General features: G+C 56.7%; 8 protein-coding genes and 1 non-coding gene across 9 annotated transcripts; 3 read left to right on the top strand and 6 right to left on the bottom strand.

The window, feature by feature from the left end:
• Window positions 1–7: 7 nt before the first annotated feature.
• Window positions 8–892, bottom strand: AGOS_AAR135W (acyl-CoA-binding domain-containing protein; the record flags this gene model as incomplete). Its single annotated transcript, NM_208030.1, has 1 exon — window positions 8–892. One exon carries the CDS (start codon window positions 890–892, stop codon window positions 8–10), a length of 885 nt encoding a protein of 294 aa, NP_982677.1.
• A 265-nt stretch (window positions 893–1,157) lies between these two features.
• AGOS_AgSNR80 lies at window positions 1,158–1,341 on the bottom strand. The gene has a single exon (NR_149428.1). It is a non-coding gene; the product is annotated as an AgSNR80 (small nuclear RNA).
• Window positions 1,342–1,574: 233 nt separating this feature from the next.
• Window positions 1,575–2,072, bottom strand: RPL12B (60S ribosomal protein uL11; the record flags this gene model as incomplete). Its single annotated transcript, NM_208029.1, has 1 exon — window positions 1,575–2,072. One exon carries the CDS (start codon window positions 2,070–2,072, stop codon window positions 1,575–1,577), a length of 498 nt encoding a protein of 165 aa, NP_982676.1.
• A 495-nt stretch (window positions 2,073–2,567) lies between these two features.
• MAK10 (Mak10p) lies at window positions 2,568–4,859 on the bottom strand (the record flags this gene model as incomplete). Its single annotated transcript, NM_208028.1, has 1 exon — window positions 2,568–4,859. The coding sequence occupies one exon, from the start codon at window positions 4,857–4,859 to the stop codon at window positions 2,568–2,570; it is 2,292 nt and encodes a 763-aa protein (NP_982675.1).
• A 459-nt stretch (window positions 4,860–5,318) lies between these two features.
• AFG1 (Afg1p) lies at window positions 5,319–6,767 on the top strand (the record flags this gene model as incomplete). The annotated part of the gene is made up of 1 exon (NM_208027.1): window positions 5,319–6,767. The coding sequence occupies one exon, from the start codon at window positions 5,319–5,321 to the stop codon at window positions 6,765–6,767; it is 1,449 nt and encodes a 482-aa protein (NP_982674.1).
• Window positions 6,768–6,899: 132 nt separating this feature from the next.
• SYF1 (mRNA splicing protein SYF1) lies at window positions 6,900–9,311 on the bottom strand (the record flags this gene model as incomplete). Its single annotated transcript, NM_208026.2, has 1 exon — window positions 6,900–9,311. The coding sequence occupies one exon, from the start codon at window positions 9,309–9,311 to the stop codon at window positions 6,900–6,902; it is 2,412 nt and encodes an 803-aa protein (NP_982673.2).
• A 240-nt stretch (window positions 9,312–9,551) lies between these two features.
• VMA8 (H(+)-transporting V1 sector ATPase subunit D) lies at window positions 9,552–10,385 on the top strand (the record flags this gene model as incomplete). Its single annotated transcript, NM_208025.1, has 1 exon — window positions 9,552–10,385. The coding sequence occupies one exon, from the start codon at window positions 9,552–9,554 to the stop codon at window positions 10,383–10,385; it is 834 nt and encodes a 277-aa protein (NP_982672.1).
• A 301-nt stretch (window positions 10,386–10,686) lies between these two features.
• Window positions 10,687–11,814, top strand: AGOS_AAR129C (putative aminopeptidase; the record flags this gene model as incomplete). The annotated part of the gene is made up of 1 exon (NM_208024.1): window positions 10,687–11,814. The coding sequence occupies one exon, from the start codon at window positions 10,687–10,689 to the stop codon at window positions 11,812–11,814; it is 1,128 nt and encodes a 375-aa protein (NP_982671.1).
• Window positions 11,815–11,984: 170 nt separating this feature from the next.
• RML2 (mitochondrial 54S ribosomal protein uL2m) lies at window positions 11,985–13,142 on the bottom strand (the record flags this gene model as incomplete). Its single annotated transcript, NM_208023.1, has 1 exon — window positions 11,985–13,142. The coding sequence occupies one exon, from the start codon at window positions 13,140–13,142 to the stop codon at window positions 11,985–11,987; it is 1,158 nt and encodes a 385-aa protein (NP_982670.1).
• Between the last annotated feature and the right edge of the window lie 154 nt (window positions 13,143–13,296).

Genomic DNA, 13,296 nt, shown 5'->3' with positions numbered 1-13,296 from the left:
CCACCCGCTATTCCAGTTTTATATAGAGGGTATGTAATTGATATCTGCCCAAGCGGCTGTTCAACAGCTGGAACGCCCACAAGACGGCGCGGCCGACGTAGCTGAGGAGGTTGGTCCTCGGCGCAGGCGAGGCAGGCTTGAAAACCAGCTTCAGCGGGCGGCCGCCCGTGCTGAGTCTGCCCAGGACAAACACCGCCGCAACCACCAGTAGCCACTGCGCCAGCCGGCGGAGCACCTTCCAGGCGTGGCGTAGTATGGCGCCCGTGAGCCATACCAACCTGCGCCGTACCTTGTCGGTGATATCCGGATCCGGTTTGTCGTCGTCACGGCGGGCCAGCGCGCGGGCCTTCAAGAGGCCAAAGTGTGAATTGCGCTCCTTCAGCAGGGCGTAGTATATCTCCTCCTTCATCCGTAAAGTCTGTGGGTCGAGCCGATCGCCGCGGGACAGCAGCACCATGCTCTCGGACTCCGCGTGCGTGTCGCTGACGACCTCGCTGCCGTCTTCCTTGTTGCGCGACACCTGCCACCACAGGAACTCCAGCTCGGACAGCAGCTCGCGCGCGGCCAGAGTTCCCATGGCGTATGTTTTCATCGTATTTATGAGCAGCTGGATGTAGCGCTTTTTGGCCTCGGTGCTAGACATGCCTTCCTTGGACTTCCAGGTCTCCCATTTCTTGAGCGCGATGTTGAACTCCGGCACGTTCGGGTTGCCCTGCGGCCGTGGCAGGATCCGCTCCACGTCTCCCTCCGTCGACTGCTTGAACAATGCATACAGCTGTATCCGCGTGCTTGCCGGGGGCCTGGGCAATGCATGGTAGCCCTTCACGGAGGACAATGTCTGGATAGTAGCAATGGCCTTCTCGAACACTATATCCACCGAGTCGTCCGACATGTCAAGCAAGACTAGCTGTAGTTACAAGCTGTGAAGTGCGCGGCCGGCGGGTACCTGTCTTATCTGCGCTCTCCAGGCCACGCTGACTACGAATTATCCCCACTTAGATCGCCCCCTTTTAGCTTTTTCAGACGTCCGGCGAGTACTGGGGAATGCTGCCGGAGGTGGTCGGCAAGACTGAATCGGTAGCCTCGGGCGATTAGGCGCCGCGGCCAACTACACCACAAGTCACAACCAAGATTAATTACAATGCTACGCAATGTCCGTCTGTGAAATGGACCAATACACCCAAAAATTCGGGTGTAATGGTGAGTAATAGACTAGATTTATCTTGTTTGCTATTAAATTGGGAATTGGCATGGAACGAGATCTACGGCGAGTCCCAACAGCGGGGAAGCAGTCGCGTGCCACTGCTGCGAGTGTACTGGCGCTGGCCTGAAGGCCAGCGCTGTCCACGTCGCAGAATGAGCACACACCGTATTCCCTTTTGCTGGTCCGCAGACCCCAACCAGTCCCAGAGTGTAGACAAACGAGCACCAAAGGTGCAGGAAGAGACGCCGACCATACCACGACGTCGGCGATCCATTGTTAGCACGAAACGATCCATTAAGTTATTTTATTCTTAATAACCCTAGACTAGAAAATACAGAAAAGGAAATGACAATTTGATGGTTAGTATAGTTTAGTTTTCTGGAATTTCAATCTCACCAGCGTTAATAGCCTCGATGATGTCGTGTGGGTTCTTGTAGTTGACACGGGCGCCGACAGACTGAGCAGTACCCAAGATCTCCTTGGTGACAGAAGCCAAGTTCTTACCGAAAGACTTCTCTCTCATCTGTCTGGCAATCTCGATGATGTCATCCAACTGCAAGTTGCCAGTGTGCTTGACGTTCTTCTCCTTCTTTCTGTCTCTTGGAGGCTCCTTCAAAGCGGTGATGACCAAAGAGGAAGCAGATGGAACAACAGAAGCAGTAGCTTGTCTGTTCTGGATTCTCAACTGAACGGTAACCTTGATACCCTTGAAGTCCTTGGTGGCCTTGGCGATGTCCTCACCGACCTTCTTTGGAGACAAACCCAATGGACCGATCTTGGGAGCCAAAGCAGCGGAAGCACCGACTTCGCCACCGACAGCTCTCAAGTACAAGAACTTAACTTCATTAGGGTCAAACTTTGGAGGCATCTTTACTCTATGGCTATTGTGGATCAGGTATGAAAAGTCTCTGTTACCAGAAACGCTGTGAATTTTAGTACAACTATTTTGGCGTGCTGCGCGGTGGAGGCCGGCATTGGGTTTGCGTCCTTCCCGTCCGGCCGCTTCCTGCTGGGCTCGCGCGGGCCCGCCTACCGGGCTGGCTAGGCAGAACTTTTTTTCGCGCGCTAGGCGGAGGCCGGCCTAGCGCGGGCACAGCGACAGACAGTCTAAGGGCTCCCGGCGGCGGCCGCAGGCCTCAGCGGCAGCACAGGACAGCGACGGGGTTAACCGATACCGCTGGTGACCCAGGAAGTCAGGCATCGGCTCAGGCTTCATTTACACACCGCCAGATGCTACCAACGCCCCGTATTGGAGCAGTGGATAAAACCCACACACAACTACTCCATATGTACGGATGTCGCAGTCATGGAGGATTACATAATTAGCGGATAAGAGATTAACGGCTACACAGATGATCCCCGGCTATTTATCAGAGGAGTTATGTAGCTGTAGAATGGGAAAGTATCTACAGGAATCCGATGGATATATGAGCTCCACCTTCTGCTCCGTTTCTTGGGCCGATTCCACAGCACCCAGTGTGGCTTCAATTGTTCTACCGTTGAGTGCTATAGCGTCAACTGTTTTGTCCAAGGATGTGTACCATTGCTTCGCGGAGTCTGTCACAAGCCTTGTGCCAGCAAATAAACCATGAACCGGACCCGCAGACGCCTCCTCGACCTCTTTTAGGATTGACTGGAGGGCTTTCCTCGAAGTGTCAAGTTCATTATTCATTAATTGCAAAGAGGTCTTCAATTTCATGGAAAGTCCCGGCTCTGAGATGGTGAACGCTTCCAATGAGCTTTTAAAGGTTTCGTAGCTAGGCAGATCCGGAACGCCAATCGACGAGAAGGTCTTGAACCGCAGTTGGTGGAGATAACTGTCCGAAGAGAATATAGAGGCCCCGGGGCTGGAGTTACTGACTGCCCCGTAGGACTTCAGAATACCAAACTGGAACGTCTGTGACAGGGCCAGGGACTTAGTGACCACGCAGTCGGCCAGCAAGTAGTCCAGGAAGTTCACGTTGAGCCGCAGCTGCGGTAGTACGTTTTGTGACTGGTATTGGTACGCAGCGCGGAGACTCTCCTTCTTGGGCCCGGCTTTACTTTTCTTCACCTTCTTGCCCATTGCGACTATGCTCGCAATCCTCTGCTGTGCAAAGCTGTGCACGCGCTTCAGACAGGACTCCAGGTGGTGGCTGAGGTAGTAGGCGTACCAGTAGATAGTAAAGAACTCCCATGGTTTGTAGACCTCCAGGTCGAACCCCTTCAAAAGGAATTCAAGCATCGCAGACAATTTCATAAAGTAAACCCAGGAATTGACGGGCATCAACGGGGCGTTGTCCAGCTCCGATACTAGATCTGCAATGCCCTCGTCTACAAGCCTGGTTTCAAAAGGTTCCAACTTAGCTTGCAGCGAGTCCCACAGTAGAAGCTGTCTGTTGTAGCCCTGGCGGTACCGACACACATTCTGCGACATGTTCTGGTACCACTCGAACAGAATGCCGGAGATCTCCTGGTAGAAGGCGTCCAGGTCCTTCAAAGCCCTGCTGTTCCCAGGGTCGGCGAGGCGCCTGTCGAGCTCCGTCCCACAGCACGAGAAGTTGAGCAGTGTCTGGTGGGTGAAGTCCGCGAAGCTGTATATGCCGATGATCGACTGGTCATCGCGCATGAGATACAGCGGAAACAGCGCGCGGGCCACAACGTGCCGCTGGCTGCAGCGGTTGAAGAACCATGCAAACTGCCGAACCTCGATCACCGACGTGGCGTGGCGCACGTCCAGGACCTTGAGAATGTCCTCGGCCATGGTCTGATACGCCGCGAACTCGTGGCCCACGGGCTCGTACAGCTGTTTCGGCGGGAACTGGTTCGACAGCCGTTTCTGGATGCCCTGCGAAAACGTCCCCGGCGGCGCTTCCGCCGCGCATGGGCTCCGCGCCAGCTCCGCCGCGATCCGGATCAGCTCGTGCATGGGCCCCACGTCGTCGGAGGGCTCATGCTCCGCCGAGGGCCGGTAGTTGGGAATGTGCAGCAGGCACTCGAAAAGCCGCACCAGCAGCAGTAGCCGCGCCGCCCCTGCGTACTTCTGCTCGAGCAGCGCGCGCGCCGCCGCCAGCTCTGCCAGCACGTCCGCCACCGCCACGTCCGCGAGCACGTCCAGCCCCATCGTGTTGCAGTTCAGATCCTCCTCCTCGTACACGACCCCCGCCCGCAGCAGGTTCCCCACAAAGTTCACCCACGCAAGCGTCGCAAACACACAGCTGCTCAGCACGCGGTCGTACAGCTCGCTACCCGTCGCCAGCCGTGCCGCCGCCAGTCCAGCCTCCGCCCCCTGCCGCTGGCTCAGGTGCTCCACGTACCGGCAGCTCAGCACCGTCGTCGGCAAGCTCTGGTAGTCGTGCAACCAGTCCATCAATGACTGACTCAGCCGCTCCACCGTCCCCGTCACGTACCCCAGCTGCTCCGCCGCCCCCGCCCCGTACGCCTGTGCGCAGTCGAAATCCTCCTCCGCCGCTGTCAACTCCAGCAGCACCGAGTCCAGCTTGCCGTTGTTGATCTCCAGCGCGTGCGTCCCCTCGAACAGGTCGAAATCCGCTAGCCTCACAATCGTCTCCGCCCGCAGCTGCGACGCCAGCTGCCGCACGTGCTCCGTGATGTCCACCAGCTCTTCGTCATCGCAAATGCTGAGTGCTCGCAGGCTGCTCTCTATTTCGCCCATTCTGCCTGCTTCGCTTACCGCCAAAACGCCCAAAAAGTCCTGAAAACTGCCTCACTGTCCGTCGTCACACTACGCTGCGCTCCGCGTCGCTCACCTTGTCCTACTATTAAATATTCTATATAAGAAGTGCTGCTCATGATGTCTGTCAGAACGTCCGAACTTTTCTCCAGGTTAGAGACATCCACCATTGCCTACCAGAACATCCGGTCTCGCGGGACGGACATGGAACTCCTGACCGTCGCAGTAGATGGCTCAGCGGGCGGCGACCGGCGACGGGGACGACGGGCGTGAAATCGGTAGCATCAGGGCACCTCTGGCACAGCGGCGACAGACTGGGGACGGGCCGGGTGGCCTCGTGACCGAAGTCGGGTCCATGCGGCTAGGGCGGATGATTTGCGTGGTCGTTATAGCAAAGCTGAATGGGCGCACAGAGAGGGCACGAGCAGGCTAGGCGGGCAGATGGGCACAGTGTGGCTAAGAGGTGCTAGAGGCTGGCGGGCGGCAGTCCAGCTGGCGGGGCAGATGCGGCGCAACGCGACGGCGGCGACGCCGCTGCTGGAGTACGACCGACGGGTGGGCGCAGGGCAGCTGCGGGACGATACGCACCAGCGGCGGATCATCGCGTCGCTGGCGCACCTGCACGAGCAGCTGGCGGCGTACGAGCCGCCAGCGGTGCAGACGCCATCGCCGCTGGAGCAGGTGGGCTGGCGGACGTCGGTGCTGGGGCGACTGCTGCGGCGGCGGGAGCAGTATTCGAGCGAGGGCGTGTGCAAGGGGATCTACCTGTACGGGGACGTGGGGTGCGGCAAGACGATGCTGATGGACCTGTTCTACGCGACGGTGCCGCGGCACCTGTCGAAGCGGCGGATCCACTTCCACCAGTTCATGCAGTACGTGCACAGGCGGTCGCACGAGATCGTGCGCGAGCAGAACTTGGACGCGCTGGGGGAGGCGAAGGGGCGCACGATCGACCCGATCCCGCTGTTGGCGGCGGAGATTGCGACGCAGTGGCGCGTGCTGTGCTTCGACGAGTTCCAGGTGACGGACGTGGCGGACGCGATGATCCTGCGGCGACTTCTGACGCTGCTGCTGTCGAACCGGTACGGCGTGGTGCTGTTCACAACAAGTAACCGGCGCCCGGACGAGCTGTACATGAACGGGATCCAGCGCGAGTCGTTTGTGCCGTGCATCGAGCTGCTGAAGCGGCGCACGGAGGTGATCTTCCTCGACTCGCCGACGGACTACCGCAAGATCCCGCGGCCGGTGTCGTCCGTGTACTACTTCCCCGCGCGCGGGGTGCGCTACCGGTCGGCGACGTGCGAGGCCGCGCGCGCGCGGCACGTCCGAGACTGGTACGACTACTTTGCGCAGCTCCAGTCCGAGGAGCAGCCGGTCCCCGCGGCGCGGCCGCAGATCCTGCACGACTTTCGGGTCAATACATGGGGCCGCGAGCTAGTGGTCCCCAGCTGCATACCTGGGCGCGTAGCGCAGTTCTCCTTCAAGCAGCTGTGCGCGCAGCCGTTGTCTGCAGGGGACTACCTGGCGCTGGCGAATTCGTTCAACGCATTCATCGTGACGGACATTCCTTATCTCTCCATCTTTGTGCGTGATGAGGTGCGCCGCTTCATCACCTTTCTCGATGCAGTCTACGATAGTGGCGGGAAACTGGCCACCACCGGCGCTGCCTCCTTCTCTGAGCTGTTTGTAGAGCCCGAGCAGCTGCTGAACGACTACCAACTAAAGGAGGAGCCGCAGACCCCTCACAATGCCGACGAGTCGCCCAGCGATATAGCCAAGCGGTCGACTATGTTTATACTTGATGAGGAGAGGTTTGCGTTTGCCCGTGCTCTAAGCAGACTTTCGCACATGAGCACCAGCGAATGGGTAGAAAAGAAAAGGGCCGAGTAGACAGACGCCCGGCGCTGTGTGCGCGGCGCCGTGTTGCTGCGCGGCGCGCAGGCTCTGCCTTCGACGTCCCAGCCATGGCCGGTCTTGTCGTCGGCGAAGTACAATCTTTAGCGGTAAAATATATTCATCTATCTACATATCCAGTTCAAGTTCATCGTTATTGATGTTGGTGCTTTCACCACCCGGATTCTGCAAGCCATCTGTGGAAGCGACAAATGCTATATTGCCGATCTGGTTTGGAACTGGAAGACCGTCTCCTTCCAGCAACTCCTCGACCTTCCGCTTGAGCTGCAGCATATCCTTGTACGTATCCTTATTACCATGGCGCAGCTCAAAGAGTTCCCAATATTCCCATAGGTCGGCGTTGTTCGCTGGATGTAGAAGCCGAGCGCCGTACTGGAGCAATGCCCGTGCCCGCTTTACCTGCTTGAGGCCCTCCTCGACCTTTGCATACTCCAGGACGTACACGACCGCTACATGGTTGGGTAAGGCTTGGATGCACTCCTCATAGAGGGCCCTAGCGTATGAACCGCCCAACTCCTGGCGGCACCAATTCAAGCACAGGGTCCACAGGGACCTTTTGGCATCCATCGTCTGCGCCGCGCGGCAGGCACGGTGCAGGATGTTCGCCGCAGTTTCGATCATGCCGTTGTCACGCTCAAACTTCGCGTATAGAAGGAAAAATGGCTTGCATTCAACACCTTCGTTCGCCATCTTCAACGAGCTCTCGAAGAGATCCCTAATTTGCTCCTTGGGTAGGCCGTACTTAAGCGCCTCACCGATATAGATGTCCCATATCTCAAAGGCCGTTTCTGCGGGGAATATATCAACTGCCCGCTCATATATCGAGAACGATTCGACGTGGTTCCCTTTATCCTGAAGATAATGCGCATAATTAACAAATAATAGCGGCGTAGCTATTTTAAGCTGGATGGTAGCCTCGTAGGCAGCTTTCGTCCGCTCGAGGTGTTCATCGCTCTCACTGCTGGCTTCGAGGAGATCTATGTAGAAGGACCACAGCTTTAGAGAGGAGAAAATGACAGTTTGGGCCGGCATCTTCTCGTGGCTTTCGAATTTGTCTCTCAGAAGTTCGTGGTCGTCTGGGATTTGCAACGCATGGCTCAGAACCTGCATTGCGGCATCCAGACCTGCCCGTTTCAGTTCCTCCTCAGCCCACTTGGTCCATATGAGTTCAGGATCCTGCAGGAAGTTATACGGTACATTCAAGGCTTTATCCAGTATCGTCTTCGCCGTCTCATACTGACCGTCGTCAATATAGAGCTGCGCGTACTGCCACCACAATGTCCCCAATTGCCCAGGTACTGTCTGCGACTTATAGTTGATCGACGCAATTGCGTCTGCGTAGACGGATGCCTTGCTAGCCGCTTTGTCAAATAACTCGACCCGGTCAAGCCAATGCTTAACATTATCGGGTTCCTGTCTGAGCTTGAGGTCGTTGAGCAAAAGCGCATGATCCGCAAGGAGACCATCCAGCTGATCCGTGTGTCTTTCCAAGTCCGCACCCCAGCGCTCCTCGTTCTCGGGATGTTCCTGCAGATGCTCGAGGACAACCTCAATGAGCGACTCCTCAAAGACAACCAGAAAATCATAGAGGGATGCAAATTCGCTGCTCTTGGCGGTGTGTTTCAGGGAGTCCGTCAAGACATCCGTGCATCTGTTGTAGTTGCCCTGCTTCACGTAATGCTTCGCCAAGAAGATGGTCAGGCTCGGGGCTCTCTCTGGGAACAGCTGCGCACAGCGGGCGACTGCGTCCTCTAGCTTGGCGGTCGCCCCGGTATGGTCCAGCGCAACAAGGTACCGGAACTGGCTCTCGTAGCTCTGGCGGCCCTTGTGCTTTGCCCGCGTCACCGGCAGTACATGCTTCTCATACACCGCCACAACCGTCGCGTAATCGTGTGTTCGCTGCAGCAGCGCCAGCACGGCCTCGGCGTCCTCGGCCACCTGGATATATCGTCGCAACATCGCAGAGCTCCAGATGTCCGCGCCTGCGTCCTCTGCACCCGCCCCGCCAAACAGCGCGCCGCGCACGAGCTCGTGCAGGTCCTGCTCCTCGCCCAGATCCGTCTCCTCCGCCGGCAGCAGCTCCTCGATGTAGGCCACCACGTCCTCCCACACCGTCCTGTGCTTCGCAAGCCCCACCCCACGCAGCGCCGCGTCTACCACCTGCCGCACCAGTGCCAGCGCGCCCTGCCGCTGCGCGTGCCCCAGGAAGAGCCGCCACGCCTCCACCACCGCCGCGTTGTGCTCCACACACCGCCAGAACAGCCTGTTCACCTTCTCAAACTCCGCCGCGTGCTGCACAGCGCACACCCCATCCAGCAGCCGCATTCTGAACTGCAGGTACTCGCGCCACACCTCCCACTGCGCCGGAAGCGCCTGCAGACATCTCTCGTACACCCAGCTGACGCTGCACGGGTCATCTCGCTTCGCAGCGATGTACCGCGACCAGTTCACAACACTGTCCGGTTCCTGGAGCACCGAGTATTCATGAACAAGGTCTTCAGCTGTCACGAACTCGTCCATCACCGCAAGAGCCCCTGGTATAGCTCACTTGATTGGAGCTGGCAGTTGCTAATGGGCCGAGATTGATCAAGTATCATTAGAAACGAATTAGCTACGATTTCCACTAATAGTGGTGAACAAGCCTATATGATTGAACAGAATACTAAGCCCAAGTCAAAGCAACGCTGTTCTCCGTCTCCCAGCAAGTAACGGTGCGGTCTTTATCAGGAAGGTAACCAAGGAAGTGCACGTAGTGAGAAGATGTCGAACAACAGGGAGCAGGTTTTTCCCACACGTATGACTCTAGGGTTGATGAAATCCAAGCTCAAGGGCGCCAACCAGGGCCACTCGCTGCTCAAACGGAAGTCTGAGGCACTGACCAAGAGGTTCCGGGAGATCACGCGGCGGATTGACGAGTCCAAGCAGCGGATGGGGGCTGTGATGCAGACGGCGTCGTTCTCGTTGGCGGAGGTCACCTATGCGACCGGGGAGAACATCGGGTATCAAGTGCAGGAGAGCGTTGCGAACGCGCGGTTCAAGGTGGGCGCGCGGCAGGAGAACGTGAGCGGCGTGTACCTGCCGCAGTTCGAATCACAGCTGGACTCGGACATAAATGACTTCAAGCTGACGGGGCTGGGCCGGGGCGGACAGCAGGTGCAGCGGGCCAAGAACATCTACACGAAGGTGGTGGAGTCGTTGGTGCAGCTGGCGTCGCTGCAGACGGCGTTCGTGATTCTCGACGAGGTGATCAAGGTCACGAACCGGAGAGTGAACGCAATTGAGCACGTAATCATCCCGCGCACGGAAAACACGATAGCGTATATCAACTCCGAGCTGGACGAGCTGGACCGCGAGGAGTTCTACAGGCTGAAAAAGGTGCAGGAAAAGAAACAGAGGGACGTCGTCGCCCTTGACGCGGAAATGAAGCGCAAGAGGCTTGAGAAGGCTGCCACTTCAACTGATGCGGCGGTGGCGGACGCCGTTCCGGACGACGACATTCGCGGTGAAGGGGAATTGGACGAGCACGGACAACCGGACGTGGAGGTTGGCAACCAAGACATACTTGCAGAGCAAGAAGAGGATGTTATCTTTTAGAAAAAGTTGCCTGGTTTTCGGGGTCCAGATGCATAATCGGGACATACTAGGAAAACCACTGTATCCCGCTAAGGGTATCTCAGATGCACAATCTGCAGTCCTCAATTGACTTGGATTGGCCCTCCATCTAGAGTTATCGCACAATGGGAGCCAGCAGTGCGGACTTTACGGGATGCCGGGTTAATATACGGGGACTTGATATCCGACGCATATATATATATATATATACTATGCGCTGGTGCTCTGTCCCTCGGAAGATAACCAAGCAGTTTCTGTGCAAAGCTGTCTGCGAAGTTCACCGATGAAATTGGCATTGATACTCACGGCTATTGGCGCTGCCAGCGCCCTGCCCTTGGAAGGGCGGAGACGCTTGCAATTCAATGAGACATACATAGCGGATGTGACTGAAGAAGAGAAGCTGGCCTATGCTTTGAGCGGTAAGTCTTTCTTTGATATCACGGGGCTCAAGCAGACGCAACAACTACACGGTGTATCTGGTCTTGCCAGGTCGTCGAGCGCAGCACCCGGCAGGCAGTACGAGTACCCAGCAAACCTGACTCACGTCAGCGAAGTGAACTCAATTATCGGCGGCATTGACACGAAGTATATGTACGATAAGCTTGACAAATTCTCGAGTTTCTTTACCAGGTACTATACGAGTCCGACTGGCGCGCAATCCGCAAGATGGCTCTTTGACACTCTGAAGACGGCCACAGCACCGATCTCAGGCAAGGTCATCCTCAGACAATTCAAACATGATTGGGACCAGTTTTCTATCATTGTTAGTATCCCTGGCAGCGCAAGACCTGATAAGATAGTCGCGTTTGGCGCACATCAGGACTCCATTGCAGGCCCAGATCCGGCAACGACCCGTTCACCTGGCGCAGATGACGACGGGAGCGGTGTTATCACCAACCTGGAGGCCCTGAGATTATATGCAAAGTATATCGCCGACACAGGAAAGTGGCCCGAAAATACGATTGAATTTCACTTCTACAGCGCGGAGGAGGTTGGGTTACTCGGGTCCTTACAGATTATGACTGAGTATCACGACGACCCTAAGAAAAACGTTGTCGCCTTCTTTCAGCATGACATGACAGGCTATGTTAAGAATGCGGCTGACGCACATATCGGTGTAATTGTGGACTACACGGACCATAACCTGACTACATTCATGGAGAAGCTTATTGGCCAGTATCTCACTATTCCCGGACGGGTGACAAAGTGCGGGTACGCCTGCAGTGACCACGCAAGTGCCACAAAACAGGGGTTCCCCTCTGCCTTTGCTTTCGAGTCCGTCTTTGAAGATTCGTCCGAGTTCATCCACAGCCCGCAAGACACCATTGACAGGGTCAATATTACGCATATGGCGGAGTTTTCGAAGTTGGCCATCGGTGCCGTTGTCGAGCTCTCAGACTGGGTCGCTTAACTAACGCATCCCATCCAACGGCTGCTGCTTCGTCCGTGGCGCTGTGCTTGCTGCACGCAGCAAGCGCGATTAGTGAAGCGCCACATATATAGGAACTGGATCATGATATCGCATCTTGATTTACAGAGGTAATTAATCTGATATTTACAGGCCGGATCATAGGTGCTGGTTTACGTTCTCGAGCGGCTAGACTTGCCTCTCGGCCTGTCTTTGACCTTCATTTTGTTGACACGTTTGCCGCGCCGGGTTTTGTAGCCCTTGGCAAGCGTACCCCATGGAGACATGGATAGCTTGTTGGACTTCGATTTACCTCTACCACCTCCGTGTGGATGGTCGCACTTATTCATAGCGACACCTCTCACACCAGGCCGGATGCCCCTCCATCTGGATCTACCGGCCTTACCAAGCGAGGCGTTCTGGTGGTCGATATTAGATACAACACCCAGCGTCGCACAGGCCTCCAGCGAAACGTATCTGTGCTCGCCACTCTGCAGACGGATAACTGCCCTCTTCTGCTCGACAATCTTGCTCATAACACGCGCGTACGTGCCCGCAGAGCGACAAAACTTGCCAGGGCCCACTGGTGTGATGCCAACATTGTGTATTATGGAACCGACCGGGATCATCGATATGGGCAGACAGTTGCCTCGCTGAGCGGTACGCACAGATAAAATGGCAGGATCCACCACACCGCCCATCTCGGTCTTCATAGATTCCGGTACACCTTTCCGGTATGATGCAACAGTGTCGCCAGCCCGCAGGCCGTCGCACGCGAGAATGTAGCTCAGCTTGCCCGTCTCGTTGTGCTTGATCAATGCAATGTGCGCCGTTCTCCCAGGATCGTACTCAATGCGCTGCACAGTCTGGTCGCCGTTCTCCCAGCGCAGCATGTCCACAATCCGAATTCTCCGTTTGTGGCCACCGCCCCTATGTCTGACCGTGATCTTACCGCTGTGGTTTCTACCGCCCTTGGCCTTCAGCGCCACCGTGAGACTCCGCTCGGGCTTGCCCTTGTGCAGGTGTGGATAGATCGGCGCGCGGAACCATCTCAACCCCGGCGACACCGGCTTCAGCTTCCGCATCTTGGTGATCTCTTTCGACAGTTTGCGCCGCCGCTGGATCAGCTCATCCTGCTTCTCCAGTAGCACTATATCCGAGGTGTCGGGCACGATCTTCAGAAGCGAGGGGCTGACCTGCACACTAGGCTTGGCCTCTGCATCGCCGGCTGTCTGTCTGGCAACCGCTGTCCTGGACAGCAGCCTCAGTTGTGACTGGAAGCCGGCCCCGGTCAAGGCCAAACTCGCCCTGAGCGAGCTAAACATCAGCATCTTACAAAGGCCCGGAAGAGACGACAGTCACGCAGGCTCTTCGTTTACCTCACAGCCAATGCTCGAGTTCCTGGCGCGATACTGTGTCCAGCGTCTTCAGTTCCGGCCTCACGTTTTAGAAAATTTTTCATATCATGAGCCACGGCTATAAAAC

Source organism: Eremothecium gossypii, chromosome I, assembly GCF_000091025.4.
Source record: "Eremothecium gossypii ATCC 10895 chromosome I, complete sequence".
NCBI lineage: Eukaryota > Fungi > Ascomycota > Saccharomycetes > Saccharomycetales > Saccharomycetaceae > Eremothecium > Eremothecium gossypii.
The sequence above is the reverse complement of the archived record's forward strand: the minus strand, read 5'-3'. Positions and strand labels throughout refer to the sequence as shown.